Here is a 21,588-nt window from a genome sequence, read left to right on the forward strand (position 1 = left end):
CACGAAAGCTTATGCTCTAATAAATTGGTTAGTCTCTAAGGTGCCACAAGTACTCCTTTTCTTTTTGCGAATACAGACTAACATGGCTGTTACTCTGAAACACTTCAGGACTGTACTCTCACCCATGTCTCCAGCACTGCAGACCCTACAGTGGGCTTCCAAACCTAAACAGATTTTCCACTTAGTAATAATCAACAGGTTCTGTCAGTTTCCCTAGGAGAGAAAAAGGAGATATGTGCAGGGATGGTCTGTTCTCAGCCTGCAAGTCTTGGTCCAGAGAAGGAGAACTGTGAGCTGATTCTGACTGTTGTGGGAAAAGATAACTCCCTTCTCAGATGATCAGGGGCTAGAGAGATTTAGGTCTTGAATATGTAGTTGAGATTAGTCTTCTATGCCTGTGGGGTCCCCAAGATACCCCAAAATTCAAGGGATGCAGGAAAATAAGATACCAACCGGTAGCCCAGGCAATGAGTATCAGTATCTAGAGTGAGTATACGAGCTCCTACCATAATAATGGAAGCCTGGCTTAGATGCTTTCTATAGGGTAGGGAATTCAGCAAGTCCCGATAACTCCAATCTTGTAGGAGACAGCCCTCCACTGGCCACTGAAGTAAATGAGGTGGAAGTAGTCCTCATGAAAAGATGGTGCTGTTCCCACTGGAGTAGTGAGAATATACATGGGATACTCTTTAGTCAGTACTGATACAATAGACTATACTGGAACCAGTGCTGCAGACTGAGCCAATGGAAGTAGTCTTGTGGAATCAAGTGGAACCAATGAAAAGGTAAGTTCTGTGGAAGCCAGATACAGCTGCAGTGCGGGAGTAGCTCAAACGGCATCTGTACCAAGGAAACGGGCATGAGAGAAGGAGGTGCTAATATAAGTTCTTGTTGGTGCTGGAGTCATAGTTACACTGGTCATCCACTAGCAGATAGTATTGATACTATTTGCCCTTGGGTAGTAGGCACTACTAAGGCCTGATCATGGGATCTCTACCAAGGAACCCAAATGGCCAATATGATACCAGGTGAGATCTGAGGTAATACCAATATGGATGCTCAGGAACTTTTTTTTGAAGCTTTGAGGCACCTTATATCTCAAATTTTTATGAGATCTAAAAGAAGTCACACAGAGATGATATGACCCTGTTTCTCCCTGGGGATCTTTCACTCCCTCTTACCAGTCTCCCAAAGACTCTCTCAGGACAGATGATTAGAGGGCTATTTCCACAATCTGTGAGAACAAAGCTGCAGGAGCAATCCTCAAAGATCTCTTGTACTTTTTAGCAACCAAAACCAGGCTTAAATGTGGGTGTAATAACTGCTCAGGGAGGAATCCCCCGAGATGAGATTCTCTAGCTTGCTGAATTCTTCTCCAGAATGATCAGCAAATGTCACACTGGTCAGGGATGTGACCTTCTGAGGCAGAACATACATCTTAGGTAACCACCATTCAACAGCATGACCATTTCACAAGATGGAGAATGTTTGAATCTTGGGGACCTAAGATCAGTCATATTGACCAGACTAGTACCCAGTACTCCCAGAAAGAAAAAAACAAGCAAAACAAGTTCCCAAATGTGGTTAAAATGGAAACCATCAAGAAACTAAAGTAAATCTATTAGTGCTAGCTATAAACTATTTACACTATATTTACAAGACAATGGTTAGTGTGGTAAGAAGTGATAAAATTCAACTCCTAGCTATGGGTGGTGAGAAGGAAATGGGGCCCTATCCTTTGTCCTCTGTTGCAGGTATGAAGACATGCAGGGCGCATGTGCCAGCTCAATGGGCACAACCAATTAGAAAAGACTTGGCGTGTGCATGTTGAGCGCACACAAACAGTGGAATAGGTATATGGACAGTCATTCAAACAACATTACTTTGGGACAGGAAGTGTTTTGAGATATTACCCTTGTTTGTCAGAATACCCTTCTGGGTCCTATAATATCTTATAAGTTGTCCCACGTTTCCCTGCTTTGGACAGTTATGAAAAGGAACTTGTGTTGCATAATATATTGCTCTGGCAATATTTGGAAGGAATGTGGAGCGTAGACATGCTGAAGGCAGACTGTTTGGTGTGGATATACTGATCTGCTTCAGAAGTAAATAGTAATGCAACAGCTTTGCCATAGTGTCTGCAGTCCTCCACCACAGAGAAACCTGAGGTCCTGAAGATATTTAATGTTTAATTATAGCACTCCAGGCACTTTCCAGGCAAATGGGAAGGTAAGTTCTATTGTGTTAACTGGGTTTACAAATTTACTCTGAGTTCAACTATAAGGAGTGAGTTTAAGTTCATAAGATATCACAATAACCTATAACAAATGTTGCTGGGAAAAGCTGCATTAGTTCAAACAAAAAGGCCTACTGATATAACTCAAGGACTGTGTTAAGATCATGCCTGGTAAACAAGAACTGTGTGAAACTGAAAATCAGTTAACCAAAATTGGTATGTCAGATATTAGGCCTAATTGGTAGACAAAATGAGGGAATGGGCCACTCAGCCCATAATTCCCTTGTGGGGTCCTTAAAGAGACTTTGGAAGAAAAATTGACTACTAGAGGGGCTTCACCATCACAGCTGCCACCTGCACCATCTTCTGGGACCCCAGACCTACTTCATCCCAATCCTGAAAGATGTTCTGATCAGACTAGGCCAGAGGGAGCCAGATGACATTGCCACCTCCAACCAGTTCCATCTGAATTCCAACCACCACCTAGATAGGAGACTGACCGTCTCTCCGCCTCGTCTTTTCCCCAATGTGTCCTTTCCTTCATTTCTTCTTTTTCCTATCCTTCTCCTTTTTCCTTCTGTCTAGTAAAGTCTGGCTTAGCCCACCAAGATTGTATATTTTGCTGAAATGCTGTAAGCCTGTGACCAAAGAGGCAACTAAAAGCAATGCCAATACGAGTTGCCAGGTCTTGGAGTAGCTATGACCGGGTGCTGTGCTTATGGTTTTCCAGCACTGAGGTTGCAAGTGAAAGTCAACATCAAAGACAGAAGCTGCATTTTCTATCTTTGCTATTCTTCTCTCCCCCTTTTGGGTATTTGTTCTATCTTCTTAGGAAACTGAATTGGATTCAGCAGCTCCAGCCAATCTCAATGAACTTCTTTTCCACAGAAAGGATATTTATTTAAGACTGCCAAACAAGGTTTGTTTTTTCCCTCTAAAAACTCCAGCTAAAGGGAAAGGGATCAAGGGATGTTGTTAAAAGAAAGTATTAAATAAGCTTTCCTATACTTGTCAAACGCTTTAACTGTTTTTCCTTTTTCTGTATCTTTAATAATATGTTAAAAGGACTTTAATGGTGTGTTTGCCATGGTACTAAGCAGGCTGAGGTCTCTCTAATCAAACCCTAACCTTGTTTAAATGTTGGACAGTGTTTGGGTTATGTTAACACCTTTGACTCTTTGGGCCCCTACATTTAATCTAAATTAATAGAACAGGCCTCTCCCCAAAAAGTTTAGAATTTTAATAGCCAACGTAGAGGTTATGTAACAAGAGAGAATCAGTGGAATTTCACTTTCTTTTTTTTTTTTTACTCTAATATCTGGTTTTGTTCAAATATGTTTAAGTGGGAGGGTCAGGGTTTATATAACTTGGGGAAATATGGTTAGATCAGAGGGGTCAAATGGAAGCAGGGATATTGGAGCCATATTATAGTAAGAAATAAGTCAATCTTTAGGCCCAGTGATTCAGGCATTCAGAAAGTCATCTGCAGAGCAGAGAGGATTGAAAGATGGACTCTCAACTCAGGTTAGGAGAGAGATTTTTTATTTTAATAATCATTGTATTGGCTCCAAGAGCTTTCTGACAGTCCTCTTTAAAGAAATGAATAGTCTCACAGATAAAGCCATGGGAATCCAGTAGCACTGAGCCTTTTCTGAACAGGTATCTTATAATCTAAATAGAATTAGCTGACCTTTTGGTTTTAGGTATCTTAGATCTTTTAAGTGCAGTCTTAACAGCGTGGGCTCCAAACAATGTTCTGATACAGAACAAATGACTAACCAGCTATGATTAGCTGCAGCACTTCATTCTAGCTACAGCGTACATGATCTTTTATTTTTTCTTACTATACTGTTATGTAACTAGATGTATAAAATAAGTTTGGTTTCTGCAAAAAATATAAATTTGATCTCAAATCTTTTCTGTGTAGCAACCAGGTTTTGTTGGGGGAGGGGGAAGAGAGGGAAACAGGGCTACCAATCTAAACAGGATTATGTATGACTGTGATATGGCACTGACCCTGCATTGCCCCATGAATACTACTAACCCTTGTGGATACACTAATACCAGCTCTGAGAACAGATCCATTATGGAAAGCTGGTCTGCTAGAAGATCAGTGATCACCAAGGAGTTCCCCATGGTAACTGCAGTGTTAAGCATTATCTGCTACCTCAACTAAGTCATTCAGCTATTCAATGATTCATGTAGACTTGGGCTAAAGTTCTTATCTGTCACTGAAGGAAGAAGCAGCAAGGACCATAAAAAAAGCTGTAGACTAGCACACCCCACATAGTTGTCTGAAGGCTACACTCCTTGCCCTCTCTTGGGTTTACCACCAGAACTTGAGAGTTACAAAGGATTTCAGTGGCAAAGCAAAAAGTGTCACCAATATTAGCTGCCACTGTCATTTTTAAGAGACAAAAATTGAGATGATCTCACTGGAGATCTGAGCTAAAAAAAGCTCTTCAGGAATAATTAGCTGCTTCCTTCAGATATAGGGGAAAGCCAGTCTTCTAAGTTGCTCACTTTTAAAAAATTTTTTTAAAGATTTGTGTGTGCTTATATCCCAAATAGCAAGCATAAGAGGCATTTATCATGACAAAGACTGTCACTGAATTAACCTTTATTTTTATCCTAAAGGGGAAAATGTTTTGTACAACTATGATCCCTTCCACTCCTGCTTATGCTTTAGTGGGACAATAGTAGCTGTGATATCACAGAATGATTATGCTTAAAAATAAATCACAGTACAGCAGGAGCTGTGTATATGAATCTGGGAGACCCAAAATTAAAGAAAAGGGTTAGTTTAGAATTCAGGCTGAATGCTAGGAGGACTCGGCATAAAAATGAATTTAGCTCTTCTAAAGAAGAAATGTGCAGCTCCAACTTTAAAGATGAACTATTTTATAAGATACTTGGGGTCCTAAACATAAAAAGTATCTTTCTAGTTCAACCAACTCAGTAGAATATCTGGGTGCAAATTATAAAATTATACCTTTTAATTGTGTATTATATTTTTTGCTTCCAACTTCAAATACATCACCACAGTGTGTAGGTGCTTGTAAGGTGGCTTACTTTTCAGTTCCAACTGAGACATCACGAACCATAGAGTGAAAAATCCGAACTCAACTAGCAGCAGGCAACAAACCTTTCAATTCAGTTCACATATTTAAGTTTCCAGTACAGTTGATATATGTTCCACATGGTTGACTTCTGATTCCAAAGTTTCAGGGAAACTTATGAGCAATTGGGATACAGCTGCCTTTTAAAGTTTCATATTACCATTCACTATACACTGTAAGTGTTCTGCGTTGAGAGTATCGAAAATCTCCTGAGTAGCCCCTTTTGCATATAATCAATGCAAAATTCTGCTTACCCATGAAAAATAACTGATAACTGAGAAAGTCAGTATTTTCCAATAACATGGTAAAAGGTGGATTTTAGGCCTGGGCTATTTTTTTCACATCAATTTTGAAAGGCTGATCCGATTACTTTCAGGGCTTTTCTAGGGGAAAAAAATCCATCTCTGTATTATCACCCCTAATCCATGACATAACAAAACCAGATGCTCGAAAATAGCCTGTCCCCAGGCTCTTCATGGCCACGCAGCTTTCCAGTGATTTCTACTGCAGTTCATTAGGAGACTTTCACAAAACAAATTGTTTGGTTCCAGAAAGGATATATTGTACTTGGGAGTTGTTTACACGTGGAGCTCAGGGAAAAAAAGCCCACTGACTTGTCCCAGAAGCCATTATAGTTCCATCAATCAATTTGAATTACCTCGCAACAAATGTTTTAGTTGTATATGTTCATACACAAACTAACAACAAAACCTTGCTATACACTAATGTTATTTCTTTTTTGGGTATTCATTCAAGAGTTCAGTGTGAATTGCAATAAGTCTGCTAGAGGAAATCTGGAGTTTGTCTAACAAGTTCAACATTTAATCTGATCACAACATTTAAAAAAATTAAAGGAAGTCTACAAAGAAAAATGTGGGTTGCCCCTATTTTTGCTTCTTTATGATGTCTGAAAATTGGAAGATTTATATTCTGGTTTCTACATTAGAATTTGAAATATTGTCTCCACCTCTGAAAAGCACTAGGACGACCAGAAAAGTAGGGAAATGACACTAAGTCAAGAGTAAAAGTTAGGCAACTGAGAGGGGAAGTATGCTCAGACAGCTTAAACTGCTCTCCCTCCCCTCTCCCTGCCCTAAACAGCTTGCATAACTTCAACATGAGCTTCATGAAGCATACAACATCTCTACTTCTATTGGGAAAGTACCTATCACATAGTGGGCACTACTGGAGGTAATTAACATTTGGATTAGAATGGGTAGGAAACTTGTTTGTGTCCTGCCAACATTTTTGAGACTTCAAATTTTTTCCTATTCTACACTGGGACAGAGCAGAGATCTTCTGAAATTATTATTTGTGTGAAAAACCAGCGAGACCTCCCACTGCCCCCAGAATAGCCAATAGCCTTGTGGTTAGGGCACTTCTAAGAGATGTGGGGGCTCAGGTTCATGCTCTGCTTGATTCAGAACAGGGACTTGATTACTGGTGCCCCAACCACCACCAGGCTCTTGGCTATTCTGGGAGTGGTGGTCTCTCTCTTGAAATTCTATCTTGAGAAACTTTCCCAATAAAAGTTGTGTCAAAAAAACCATTTCCATGAAAAATTTCAATTTTGGCAAATCAACATTCTGAAAAAAGAGTTTCACTGAAAAATTCCCAATCAGCTCTAATTTGGATAAAGGACATTTTTGTTAAAAATTCAGCATTCTTGCTCCTTCAGTTAAACTGTTAGTGCTCACAATAAGCATGTTCGAGTCTCCCAATAGATCTGCTAGCAAAATCAGTGATGACCAATTTGACATTCCTGATACTTGCATAAAAAACAAGCAGAAGACACTTAAACAAAAAAAAAAACAACAAACTTTCATTCATGTCTTCTCTATTCTCAAAGAAAAAAAGAGCACAAGCCATCCCTCTCCCCTCCATTCTACACAGAGTATTTTGGTTTATAACTACATTACAAGCTGTAATTATGTACGTATGAAGTAACTGGAACTTGTAATGTACACTAACAAATATTTAACCCTAGGGTTAAAAGTGACTTGGCAACAAATGTTTGTTCCTTGTCCACACTAGATTTTCAAGTATGTTGGTTCACATGTTAAAACAATTACAAATTGCAGAGTGAACAAGCCCTAAGAGATTTGCAAGCACTTATTCTAAGTTTCTTGGTGATATTATATACCTATTACCTAGTACATACACTGTTTAGTAGTTCCTTTCCACATAAAGCAAACAAAATTTTCATGACACAATGTAACTATCATTTTTGGTTGATAAAAGTTATTTTCACGCTAGAGGGCACCCACCACAGAGGGCAATACTGATTGTTTACAAAAAGGTACTGTGACTAGAGTAAGCGATCCTCCAGCTTTGATATCTCTAAACATTTAACTAAATTACCAAAGATGCAAGATTAAATAGCACATATAGCATTTCTCACTTCTTGTATTTTTCAGGCTCTCTCTCCAGTGCTCTAAACCACCAAAATTAATTTTTCAGTAATACAAATCTTTTCACACTCACAGCAAATTTACATTAAATGCTTTAAAATAGCAGGGTCAGCACTACAAGTTTGCTTTAAAATAAGGAATGACCTTTTCAAATCAAGTTTAATTTAACCAAATCTGAAATACCACCATTCAATTTTTAAATCCAATATATTAAACTAATAGGAAATCAAAGCATTTATAGGGTCATGGGGTTCTTTGCCCTCTCTTGAAGGTCACCTTAAAGAGACTAGTGCATTAGACTTGGAATTTAGAATTAAACTGTAGGTCATATTTACGTTCTGGTTACCTCTAAGTCCATAAAAACTAGGAAATTCTGAGTTTGGCAGCCAATTTTTTCCTAAATAAATAGGGTACAAAAATGTCAGGCATGGTATACAAGATAGCTTGGAGACACCTCTTGCTCATAGATTGGAGGTAGGCGTAAGTTAAGAACAGGATGAATGTATTAGCTCTTGAAGTTTTAATACATCCAGAAATTATGACAACACTTGATATCTGAATGTAGGTTTTGATACCTTTTAAAAATTACATTTGTTAATTTTTCATAACTAAACTAGCACACTTGCAAAAGTTTACAAAATAATGGAACACTTCCATAATTATAATTATGAGTATAATTTTAACTGATGAGCAATATTTGAAATGCATAATCACTCAAATAATAATGAACCCACTTCATAAAATGGTGGATTTAACTCACTGGTTGCAAAGTTGCAATTACTCAGATACTTGTGCAATACACAGTAATACCTTAAATTTTCTTTAGTATAGACGGAGCTGATCCATGAAGTTCAAAATGGTAATGTCTTATTGAGTTACATAATGTGTGGAACTCAACACAGAGCATGCTAAAGGGGCTACATTCATATTTGGGCAAAGCTGCAGCCTATCTTTTTGTACCTAGTTTTAGCAAGTAGTAAGTTAATATCCATGGGGAAAGTGCATGTAGATTAATAATGGAACTATTCTTTCAACTCAAATGGTGCTAATTAAGTAATACCAACCTTTCTATTTCACACACATCTGTAAACAAATCAGGCATATAAGTGTTATGCTAAATGAATTTTTTGTAGCTTTCAAAACAATGCACAATTCATGTAGCAGGACTAAGGCACAGTATCTACTTCCTTTCAAAACCACACAAACATGTTACATTTTGAAAAAAATAAAACTGGTATTCAAATATTCTAGTTAGTGAAGAACTTTCATGTATTTCATGAGGTTTATGGAGATCAAAGTTGTGCCTTCACAAATAGGGGAAGCAGTTATATAGAGAAGAACATAAACAAACCTGAACCTGCTGGAAAGCTTTTAGTCTTTTCTTGAATCTAGAAGGTAAAACAAAATCACATCCTCGAGCTAGCAATGCCAACTCCTTTCTTAGATCAGGATCTTGCCGCAAGGAAATCTCTTTTATCCTCATGCTTTCAGATTTCATATAATATCTGTGTGCGCCAGTCCAGGCACTTCAGTCCAAGTAAATAGCAGAGCCTTTCTATTATCACACAGTGCCACTTAGAGCAGCAGCTGCGCTTTAGTTCTGTGACATTCTAAGAGAGCCAGCTCAACTTAGCCTGCGCCATACATTAAAGAGAACTTGGCTGGAATCACAAAAACAGATTGGAAGGTCACTTTAGGGGCTTGCCCTTTTGCTGCATGCATTCCAAAGACTAAATGGGATGGTATGGAAAGAAACAAACCTGTTTCGAGAATCATCTTTATATAAGCAGCTCCCAATTTAAAAAAGGCAAACTCCAGAGGAATGTAAAGATGTCAGTTTTGCAGTTTTTTCTTTGCCTCTTTCCGTCAGAAACCACACACTCTCTAGCCTCAGTGAAGTATTTCATTGAGGGATAAGGCTTATTACACAGCAATTAAATTCTAAGTTGTTCAGCCCTTTAACAGCAAACTCTGCAACTTTAGAGAGCATGAGGCAACCGCAAGATAAACTTCAAACAAACTTGCTGGGATAAGCTGTTGTAAAGCTCATGTTCACAGTTTCATAAGATGAAGCTTCTGTATTTGTCTGAACAATTATCCACATATTGCAGGATTTCAGTCATGTAAAATGTTAAAGCAGAAAATATTGAGCAATAAAGTAGGCAAACATTACCACAACTGAATTGCAGAGATGGCAGCTTATAGCAGGAAAGGGAAGATTTAGATATCACATATGAAACTGCTTTATCAGGATGAACTTTTCTTGCCCAAACAAAAGTACGTTAAGTACTGCAAAGAAAGACACATCTTAAAATAAATATGAACATAATGTTTCAGTAGCAATGCTGCAGTTAGAGATAGCAGTTTTAGACTTCTAGTTTCAGTTTATTGTAGTTTAAAAATATTTTTGGGACGGAGGCTCAGTTTCAGTTTACAAGATTTACCTCCTCATTTCCCCCAAGTTTATACTTTTTCATATGATTTTGAAGTGAAAAAATACATACATTCTCCATCTCCCGTGTTCTAACATTTCAGAATTTTTTAAAAATATTCTGACTGAAATGGTATTGCTTTAAAATTTCAAATTGGTCATAGGTTTACTCTAGCTGTCACTAGGAACACATTCATTTTTAGACACATTTGCTTTAAATGTCACCATTATAACTATTTGAGAATGGCATCCTGTTTACTACCTCCATTTAGCTTGACTAAAACTTTCAGCCCTCCCAGCATTGTCAGTATCTCTAAAAAAAGTGGACAGACCGACTCTGTACCTGTGTATAACAGAATGGGTATAGTCAAAACAAACATTGGGAAAGAAACCTAGAGGTTGTTTTTTTGGGATGGGGATTTAGCATGCAGGAAAGGAAATTAGTCAGATGCCAGTGTAACAAGGCTTAGATTTAATTCACAAAACGAACAAAAATTGAAATGGGCTTTCTTTACAGGATCATCGATCACTGGAACATGTAACATACATGTCAAAGTCAATGTTTTCTGAGGAAAATTATGGTTCTAAAGGTATCAGTTATTTAAGAAAAGTATTATTACAAAGTTAACTTGTAGTTATGAAAAATGAAAGCCAGGAAATTAAAGTATGGTTGAAAAAGCCTCTGAACAATTGTATCTTTTAGAGTCAGGAAATGCATAGTTGCACAAACCATCTTAACTCTGATCCCGTCTATTATGTACCAACAAATGTACTTTCTTATATGGTGTTACTGGATACAAGAGACATGGCATTTAACGTGGTACCACAATAAATGAGTCCAAATGTCCTCAATCTAGATTGAGATACGTGTTGGCTTTTATTTTAATTTTAATTTATTTTATTTTATTTTGTAGTTTAGACGACAATATTATTCCTAAACGTTTAATAGAGTATGGATTCATCTAACTGGATAAGGAAGAGACTCTGAAGATCGAGTGAGGACCTCGCATTTCTGTTTTATAGCAAGAAAACAAAGTTTCTATTAAAGCATCAGTTGTACTTGATTTTGGCTTATCAAAAAAAAGAACACGAGACAAATGGTGAATTAAGTTATCCTTAACAAATTACTTCACAAAATTTGAGTAATCACAAGGTGGTGAGAGCTAAAAGAACTGTGAGACTGTCCAAGAAACAAAACAATATGAACAAATGCCAATTTGTTAATACTGGAGCACACCAAGTTTCCTTAGCAAAACCAGTGATTAATTTGTTAAATATCATCAGTGAGATAGAAAAAATCTCTGGATAACTAAATTTTGTGAGACACACAAACTTCAGACCTAAAAGAGCTAGCTGAATGAACATGATTGGAAGTTAATTGCATTTATCAAAACATGGTTACAGTGAAAGGAACAATCTGAACTATCCACACACATTGCTGGATTCCAATTAAGGTTTGTCACTCAGGAAAGATCTTGGGTGTCACTGTGAATAGATCAACAAAACCTTCTGCTTAATCTAGATCAGATCTCTAAAAGCAATGTTAATATGCATAAATAATTGGATGGAAAAATTTAATCTTTTAACTCTGAGTCTCTTGGCCTCGGTGATGTCTGGTATTGAGTTCCACAGGTTATTATAGTTGTATAAAGTATTTCATTTTTATCATATTCATATTTGATATCTTTCAGGGTTAAAGTTTCCCCTTTTGTATTATGAGAGAGAAAATAGGAGTGTACACACTTTTCTATACTTGTTTGCAGGGAGAATTTCCTCTCTTTATTCAGCAATATTATAGGCCACACATGCTATTAAGGTCATATTTTAATGTGAAGTAGTGAAGGTCAAAACTAATTTGACACTGCAGGTTACATTCCTATAAACTCATACTGAAGTCCAGAAAATCATCAAAAGCACAAACAAGCTAGTTTGAAGTCTCACTTAAGGTTTGATTTAAAATAATGTAAAATAATGCTGATTTAAAATAATGTAAAAGGAAACAAACATTAAGTTTTAATCACACTGTCAAGTATCAACATCCCCCCCCAGCTTGAACTATTTTAGTCTGGACTCTCCTTTGCTTCCCAGCAAGGACTTTAAATACAGAAGGTTCTCCTGCAGCCAAATGAGAGGTTGTTTGCATTCCGGAAATATCTGTTTATATCTGGAAGCCTTGTATCAGCACTAGACTTGGATGGAGGGAGAATAGTTTTCCTCTCTTTATAAGAAAGTGTAGAGGAGACAAATATACACAGATACTAGAACAGACTCACCAAATTTGCAATAAAGCAGATTTCACACTATTGAACCAATTGAAATGCACTTACTGAAGCACTGAATCACAGCAGTGCAGTTCACAGGAGCTCTAAACACTGCATCTCTCAGAGAAGAGTCCCATCACTACTAGAAAAAATGCATTCCAGTCTTTAAGGCTTAGTATTGTTTCCTATTGATAAGAACTTGTGTAGTCTGGACAATTTTTGTAGCAAGGTCCCTGGATTCCGTGGCAGCTTCAGATAATAGTTTTAAATAGGCAGTTTTAGTGAATTAAATATTAGAGTAATCAGTAGAAGAGTTGCATTTATTTTGATACCAAGGGCTTGTCTACACTGGCAATTAACAGCGCTGCAGCTTTCTCGCTGAGGGGTGTGAAAACGCCCCCTTGAGCGCAGCAAGTTGCAGCACTGTATTGCACTGGGAGAGAGCTCTCTCTAGGTGCAGCACTGTGACCACAGAAAGCACATTAAAGCACTGCTGCGGCAGCACTTTAGCATTGCCAGCGTAGACTAGCCCTTCGTTCAATTTTATGTTTTCCAAATTATGTTTTCAATATATGCACATTTTTGTACTGACTAATGTCCAACTTGTGTACAAATTAGAAGGCAAAACTGCAGGTTTTAGAAGTTGCCCAAGAGAGTTGGTGTGCATGAGATTGCAGGTAAACACATTAGGTGGATGTTTCTGCTAAAGAGATCAGTGGTGAAAGAGTTAATGTTGACACTGAAATTATCAAATGGAGGTTTCAAAGTTACACTGTTGAGAGGAATGAGAACTATAGTTTCAGGCTCTTTACAGCCTCAGGAAGACAATACTATGAACAGTGTAAACTGGTCCATTTTTCATGGTCCCCCCCACAATGTTAAGGATTAGGGGGGAAATTAAAAAACAAAACAGCTTCTAGAACACAATTCCGGGTCAAATATCACCTTGTGGAGTGGAAGTAGGCTACCACAAGGACTTCCTTGTTATTTATGACCCTCAAATGTGCTCATCAGAAACATGAAAACTAGAAAAAGCCAAACTACTGTGAAATTGAGATTAGATACCCGATTCCAGGTCCCAGAAGTGGAATGCCCTAACTGAGATCAGACTGTAGTCCAGTGTGACCATCCACAGAGATTAATGCAAAACCCACCTCTATAGATTTTTTTTATGGGTAGGCTTTTGTAATGGCCCACATTTGTAAGCTTGGGTGCTTACCTAAAAAAGGTGAGCACTTATAGCTGCCATTCCAAGGAGAGAGAGAAAGCTGAGGCTGATCACTTTCAAAACCAAGCCACTTATTTAGGTGCCCAACTTATCCAGTTTAAAGTTTTCTGCTACAGCCCTTAGTATTTTGTCTAAGTATACTTCGACTAGTTTGGAGGGAAAACCACACTGGTTTGGTTTAAGGACTTGGCCAGAGCACGAGAATGCTATTTTGAAGTTTGCCAACAAAAAAAAGGATAGTTGTAGTCTAGGCTGGTGTTTAAATGAGTTTATGAAGTCCTGCAGACAGATTTAGAAATGTAACTGCTTCTAGGTATACATTTACCTTGAATCACCTTAACTTAAAGCTGAGAGAGTAATCTGGTCAAGGAGAGGTATTTTTAAAGTACATGAATGACAACCCTTTATCAGTAGCTACTTCCAACATAGCACCAGCTGTTCAGTGCTTCATCAGTCTGACATGAATTGAATTTTTAACTAATCCTTTCAAAAGTGCATTTGTATCTTGGAATTCCACTGGGTTTCCAAAAACAGAATGATTGCTGTATGAAAGTACAACCACCACTTTAATTCAAGCACCACATACTACCAGTATATGTAATTTGGTCCCTGAAATCACAAGATAGTAATTTTGTTTTAATTATAGCAGCAGAACTGTTTCCTGCATGTGTTTCTACCACATTTGTCCCCTCCCTAACAGTCCTAAAGCTCAAAGACAACAGAACAGGAAGGGTTGGAACGTGGACACCACAACTTTTAAGACCTCAAGAAGACTAAAAACCAGTTAATCGATAGATCACAAAGTAACTAAGGGCTTTTCTACACTGGCACTTTACAGCCCTGCAACCTTCTCGCTCAGGGATGTGAAAAGAGACCCTCCTGAGCGCTGCAAGTTTCAGCGCTGTAAAATGCCAGCGCTGGGAGCTATTTGTGGTGGTGGTTTTCTCCTATGGCACTGGGAGTGCTCTTTCCCAGTGCTATGCCACGATTACATAAGCCATGTTAAAGCGCTGCCGCGGCAGCACTTTAACATTGCTAAGGAAGACATGCCTTAAGTGAGGGGTTTCTACTGCAGTCCCACAGGGATCTGCTCTCTGGGCTATGCTATTCAAAATATAAAATCACTGCTGATAAAATGTGTAGATGACAAAAGCTCGTGGTAAATAATGATGAGGGCAGGTCAGGGACAGACTATCTGGAACACCTGGTAAAGTAAACATTTGTTTTAAACACAGCCAAATGCACGGTCTAGGAAACCCCACTTACAGGATGGGGATGTAGCTTGGAAAGCAGTGACTGAAAAGGACTCAGGTGGTCACAGTAGACAACCAATCTAACATGAGCGTTAAGCGCAATGCTTTAGCTAAGTGGGTGAGAACACAAGCTTTGGATATACAGGCTGAGGAATATCGAGCAGGAGTAGGGAGATTAGTATTATATCTGAATGTAATATTAGTGAGATCATTATTGGAATAGTTGTCCACTTCTGGTGTCCACAAGTCTATGCTGTTAAAAACTGGAAAGAGGTAAGAAAAAAGCTTCAAGGAGGATCTGATATTTGGAAAATATGCAGTCACGGATACTAAGGGTGTGCTATGCCACAAGTTCTCCTTTTCTTTTTGCGAATACAGACTAACATGGCTGTTACTTTGAGACCTTTGTACAGCTTTTCTGGAAGTGTATCCTTGTTATAGGCCTTGACCTCCTTTTCAAGGAGGAGCCCTATGGCTGTTAGTCTGAGACTACATCCCTGCCTGCTGCACCTGTTTCTCACTGTGGCTTCTTCAGCAGATCCAAATAAGCCTGGACCCCCTCTGTTGGAGACTTACTCTTGTGGGAGCTATACAGCAGCTGTTTGCAGTACAAAAGACAGCCTTCAAAAAATAAACTGGCATTTATTAGTCCACTATACAGAATACAGTATTTAGGGCTTTGGGTTAAAATGATCAAGCAAAACTAAACCTCTTCCATCTGGCTTGCCAGCATCTCCTTGTTTAGTTAGCGGGGTCTTACTTTTGCCATCATCTGGAAGGCAGACTGCATGCTTGCAGCCAACTTCCCTCATCTTGCTCTCCCATATGAGACTGAATTACCATCAACTGTGAGAACAGGGTTCTTATCAGGTGTTTCCTAACACTTCAGAGTCCTTTGTTTCAAGTTTCAGTCATACTGTTTTCACATGTCCTGCCCCTGCCCAGGAAGGGTGGAGGTGTGGTCAGACATGTAATTTGCCTTTCCACATCCAAAAAGTCCCCTTGGTTGGCAGCTGTTACACTGGAAGACCAATGGTTGAACCATTACCTCATATCTCTAAGGTAGTTTCATTCACATTTTGACAGATCTTGATAGTCCATTCATACCCATTCCAGCATGTCTTCGTGACCTAGTCATTTGATATCTTATTCCCCTTGTTCCTGGAAAGAAATTAATCCTTTCATACCCAGTAGGTAACAATACAAAAGTGGCTGGGTAACTGAGTAACAGTTCTTAATAAAAATACAGAAATTTCCCACATTCTCCACACGTGCCTTTAAAGAAAAACTAAAGAAGCTCAATCTCTTTAGTTTAGGCAAGTGAAGGTAATACAAATCAAAAAACTAAAAGTACCTATATATTGGTAAGCGACTTGAATCCTAAAGGAAAAAGGCATAATAAGATTCTATGGATAAAAACTGAAGTTATGCAAATTCAGACTAGAAATAAAGTGCACATTTTTAATAGCAAGGGTAAATAACCACTGAAATAACTTACTTATATATGTGGTGGATTCTCAGTTATTTGAAGTCTTGATATGCAGACTTCCTAAATGATATGCTATAGCTCAAGCAGAAATTTTGGCTTAATGCAGCAATTACTGGGTAAGATTCTTTGGCCTTGTTATGCAGGAAGTCAGACCAGATGATTATTATAATGATCCCTTCTGGCCTAAAGAAAAGGAGGATTCTTTAAAAGATTTAAAAAAGTTTGTTACAAAGGCAAGAAGCACATAGTGATTAATGTTACATGGACAAATGAGAAAAATCTAATACATCAAGCATCTTCAACATAGCTATTTAGCCTAATTAACCCTGAAAGCAAGTTGACTATGGAAAACAAACCCCAATAAGGAAAGGAAAAGAAAAGTTTACTCACTAACCCCCTCAGTTTAACTTTCTTAACCCTCACAGCCACATCTAGAGTAGCAAACAAGTCACGTTTAAGAATATGTTAGCTAACAGTAACTATCGTGGTGTTAAACCCTAGCGCAGATGTGGTTTAACACTTTTGAAAACATGAAAAAAAGACAGCCCTTGCATGGCCTCAACAGATTTTGCTTCTCAGAAGGTTTCTGAAGTTCAGTGACAGTAAGGGAAGGAGCAGCTACAACAAGCAGAAGTATCCACAATCCACTAGTAACTGCTCGTAAATGGCAGTCACAATGTAATTAAATTTAACATCCTTGTAGGGGGGAAAAATACCAAAGAAAGCCACCAAAATAGCATCTAAACATCAAAAAGAGGAACTGCACAAGAATGAGGAAACTAGTTAAATGGAAATAAAAAGCAACAGTAACAAGAGTGAGATGCCTGCAAGCTGCACGGAAACTTAAACACACCATAACAGAGACTCAAAGTAAACGTATGCCCCAAATAAATAAATAAATAAATAAATAAATAAATAAATAAATAAATAAGGTTAAAAAACAAGACCAAAACAATGCCACTATGGCTAAACAGAGTAACAGAGATAGTTAGAGATAAAAAGACATCCTTTAAAAATTGGAAGTCAAATCCTGCTGAAGAAAACAAAAGCAGCACAAACTTTGGCAAGTCAAGGGTAAAAGTATAATTAGGCAGGTCAAAACAGAACTGAAGAACAACTAGCAAAAGGCAAAAACTAAAAGCAAAAATTATTATATATATGTAAGTACATCAGAAGCAGGAAGCCTGCCAAACAATACTTCTGAGGGCATTCTGAGCCAAAAAATTAAAAATTCTACACCAAAAAAATTAAAACTGCACACAATATTTTAAAATTCTGCAAATTTTATTTGTCAAATAAATGTGGAGGCTCCAGCATGGTACTGGGGAGCATAGGCCACTGACAGCACAAAGGTGGGAGATAACTGCAGTTGTCGTCCCCGGGGACATGGACTTGGCCGTGAGGCTGCGCGCAACCCTGCCATAGTGCAAGAACTGGGCCCACCCCAGAAATACCCCATACCAGGTGCAACAAGTGTGGGAGACAGGATCCAAATATGGAAGCGCTTAGTGGGGGGGATCCAGGTATGGGTTGAGAGGGTTCTGTGTGGGGCAATCAGGCAGCTCAGTGGGGGATCTGGGTAGGAGGGGACAGGATGCACAGGAACTTTTTTGGGGGGTTCAAGGTGAAATGGTAATAGGACTCTGTAGGGGGTTCCAGGTAAAGGTGGTTGGGGTTCAGCAGGGGGGTCTGGGTGTGTGGGGCTGGTATCCATGTGAAACTGGTTGCGGCTCGGTGGGGTGGGAATCTGGTTGCGGTTGGCTCATCAGGGTGGTCCAGGTGCAGGAGGAGTGGGGCTCATCGGGGGTCTGGATACACAGGGGTTAGGCAGATGTGGGAGCAGCTCTCTGTACAGGGATCCTTTCCCCCTACAGTGAGAAGCAATGGATGCAGGAAGTAAGGGGGGGGGGGTTGCAGAACTTCCTACAGCCAGGGGAGAAATCTGAAGGTGGGTCTCACCTGGCCCTGGATGCCATGCAGGGGAAGAGGATGTCCCATCCTCCCCAGCCCAGCCGCTGAGCTCGACGCAAGGTAGGGACCACCAGTTGGGTCTTTCCCAGTGCCGCCTCCATGCCCTCAGTGATTTAACTCTCTGCTGCCTGCCCTGAGCACATGAAACATACTGCTGGGGAGGGTGGCATGACTGCTCTTGTGGCTTCCCTTTGCTTCCCCGTCAGAAAGTCATTTTTCTGCAAGAGAGCAAAGAAATCTTCAGGGGACCTAAATTCTGTGCATGTGCAGTGGTGCAGAATTCCCCCAGGAGTAAAACAATCAGTGGGCCAATGGACAATGAATGTACTAAGGGAGCACTCAAGGAAGACAAGGCCACTGCGGGGAAGCTACAGGAATTCTTCGCATCAATCTTCACTGCAGAGGATGGAGGGAGATTCCCACATCTGTGCCATTCTTTTTAGGTGACAAACCTGAGGGACTGTTTCAGACTAAGGCGTCAATAGAGGTGGTTTTGCATCAAATGGATAAATTTAACCATAGACTCATAGAATTATAGAATATGAGGGTTGGAAGGGACCTCAGGAGGTCATCTAGTCCAACCCCCTGCTCAAAGCAGGACCGATCCCCAACTAAATCATCCCAGCCAGGGCTTTGTCAAGCCTGACCTTAAAAACTTCTAGGGAAGGAGATTCCACCATCTCCCTAGGTAACGCATTCCAGTGTTTCACCACCCTCCTAGTGAAAAAGGTTTTCCTAATATCCAACCTAATCTCCCCCACTGCAACTTGAGACCATTACTCCCTGTTCTGTCATCTGCTACCACCAAGAACAGTCTAGAGCCATCCTCTTTGGAATCCCCTTTCCAGTAGTTGAAAGCAGCTATCAAATCCCCCCTCATTCTTCTCCGCTGACTAAACATCCCCAGTTCCCTCAGCCTCTCCTCATAACTCATGTGTTCCAGTCCCCTAACCATTTTTGTTGCCCTCCGCTGGACTCTTTCCAATTTTTCCACATCCTTCTTGTAGTGTGGGGCCCAAATCTGGACACAGTACTCCAGATGAGGCCTCACCAATATCAAATAGGGGGGGAACGATCATGTCCCTCGATTTGCTGGCAATGCCCCTACTTATACATCCCAAAATGCCATTGGCCTTCTTGGCAACAAGGGCACACTGTTGACTCATATCCAACTTCTCGTCCACTGTAACCCCTAGATCCTTTTCTGCAGAACTGCTGCCGAGCCATTCGGTCCCTAGTCTGTAGCGGTGCATTGGATTCTTCCGTCCTAAGTGCAGGACTCTGCACTTGTCCTTGTTGAATCTCATCAGATTTCTTTTGGCCCAATCCTCCAATTTGTCTAGGTCCCTCTGTATCTTATCCCTACCCTCCAGCATATTTACCTCTCCTCCCAATTTAGTGTCATCTGCAAACTTGCTGAGGGTGCAATCCACACCATCCTCCAGATCATTTATGAAGATATTGAACAAAACCGGCCCCAGGACAGACCCCTGGGGCACTCCACTTGATACGGGCTGCCAACTAGACATGGAGCCATTGATCACTACCCGTTGAGCCCGACAATCTAGCCAGCTTTCTATCCACCTTATAGTCCATTCATCCAGCCCATACTTCTTTAACTTGCTGGCAAGAATACTGTGGGAGACCATGTCAAAAGCTTTGCTAAAGTCAAGGAACAACACGTCCACTGCTTTCCCTTGATCCACAGGACCACTTATCTCGTCATAGAAGGCAATTAGATTAGTCAGGCATGACTTGCCCTTGGTGAATCCATGCTGACTGTTCCTGATCACTTTCCTCTCCTCTAAGTGCTTCAGAATTGATTCCTTGAGGACCTGCTCCATGATTTTTCCAGGGATTGAGGTGAGGCTGACTGGCCTGTAGTTCCCAGGATCCTCCTCCTTCCCTTTTTTAAAAGATGGGCACTACATTAGCCTTTTTCCAGTCATCTGGGACCTCCCACAATCGCCATGAGTTTTGAAAGATAATGGCCAATCACTCTGCAATCATATCCACCAACTCCTTTAGCACTTTCGGATGCAACGCATCCCCATGGACCATAAGAAGTCAGACCAGACAGCATTCACTCAAGAGTTCTGAAGAAACTCAAAATAGGAAATTGCAGAACTACTAACTTTGTTAGTCTCTAAGGTGCCACAAGTACTCCTGTTCTTTTTGCGGATACAGACTAACACGGCTGCTACTCTGAAACCTAACTTTGATGTTTAGCCCATCGCTTAAATCAGCCGGTGTACCAGATGACTGGAGAATATCTAATGTAATGCCAATTTTTTAAAAAGGCTAGAGACAATCCTGGCAATTACAGCCAGTAAGCCTAATTTCAGTACCAGACATGTTGGTTGAAAATTATCAGACACACAGATGGACATCTGCTGGGGACAAATCAACACTGCTTTTGTAAAGGGAAAGCATGACTCAATCAATCTACTGCAATTCTTTGGGGGGTGGGGAGGGTCAATAAACACGTGGACAAGGGTGATCCAGGGGATATATTGTACTTGGACTTTCAGAAAGCCTTTGACAAGGTCCCTCACCAATGGCTCTTAAGCAAAGTACGTGGTCATGGGATAAGAGGGAAAGTCCTTTCATGGATCAGTAATTGATTAAAAGATAGGAAACAGAGTAAGAATAAATGGCCAGTTTTCACAGTGGAGAAGGTAAATAGCAGGGTCCCACAAGGATCTGTACTGTAACCTGTGCTGTAATATTCATATATGATCTGGAAAAAGGGGTAAACAGTAAAGTGGCAAAGTTTGCAGATGCTACAAAATTACTCAAAATAGTTAAGTCCAAAGCAGATTGTGAAGAGTCACAAAGGGATCTCACAAAACTGGGTGACTGAGCAACAAAATAGCAGATGAAATTCAATGTTGACAAATGCAAAGTAATGCACACTGGAAAACAATTCCAACGATACATACAAAATCTAAATTAGCACTCAAGAAAGATCTTAATCACTGTGGATAGTTCTCTGAAAATATCTGTTCAATGTACAGCAGCCGTCAAAAAAGCAAACAATGTTCTGAGCCATACGAGAGAGAGAGAATAAGATAAATCCATGGTACACCCACACCTTGAATATGGTTGCCTCATCTCAAAAAAGATGCTGGAATTGGAAAACGTACAGAGAAAAGCAACAGAAACAAATTAGGGCTACGCAGCAGCTTC

At 39.7% G+C, this 21,588-nt stretch overlaps 1 protein-coding gene across 7 annotated transcripts in view; it reads right to left on the minus strand.

The window, feature by feature from the left end:
* Positions 1–21,588, minus strand: part of PPP2R3B (protein phosphatase 2 regulatory subunit B''beta) — a 95,650-nt gene that overhangs the window by 54,163 nt on the left and 19,899 nt on the right. The window contains exon 1 of one of the 7 annotated variants that reach the window (XM_073353855.2): positions 9,118–9,493. The exons of the other annotated variants lie outside the window; for them this stretch is intronic. Within the exon in view, the coding sequence (XP_073209956.1) occupies positions 9,118–9,264 (147 nt within the window). The 5' untranslated portion in view covers positions 9,265–9,493. Of the gene's footprint in view, positions 1–9,117; positions 9,494–21,588 lie in introns of those variants that run through there. 7 annotated transcript variants of the gene reach the window in all.

Source organism: Lepidochelys kempii, chromosome 1, assembly GCF_965140285.1.
Source record: "Lepidochelys kempii isolate rLepKem1 chromosome 1, rLepKem1.hap1, whole genome shotgun sequence".
NCBI lineage: Eukaryota > Metazoa > Chordata > Testudines > Cheloniidae > Lepidochelys > Lepidochelys kempii.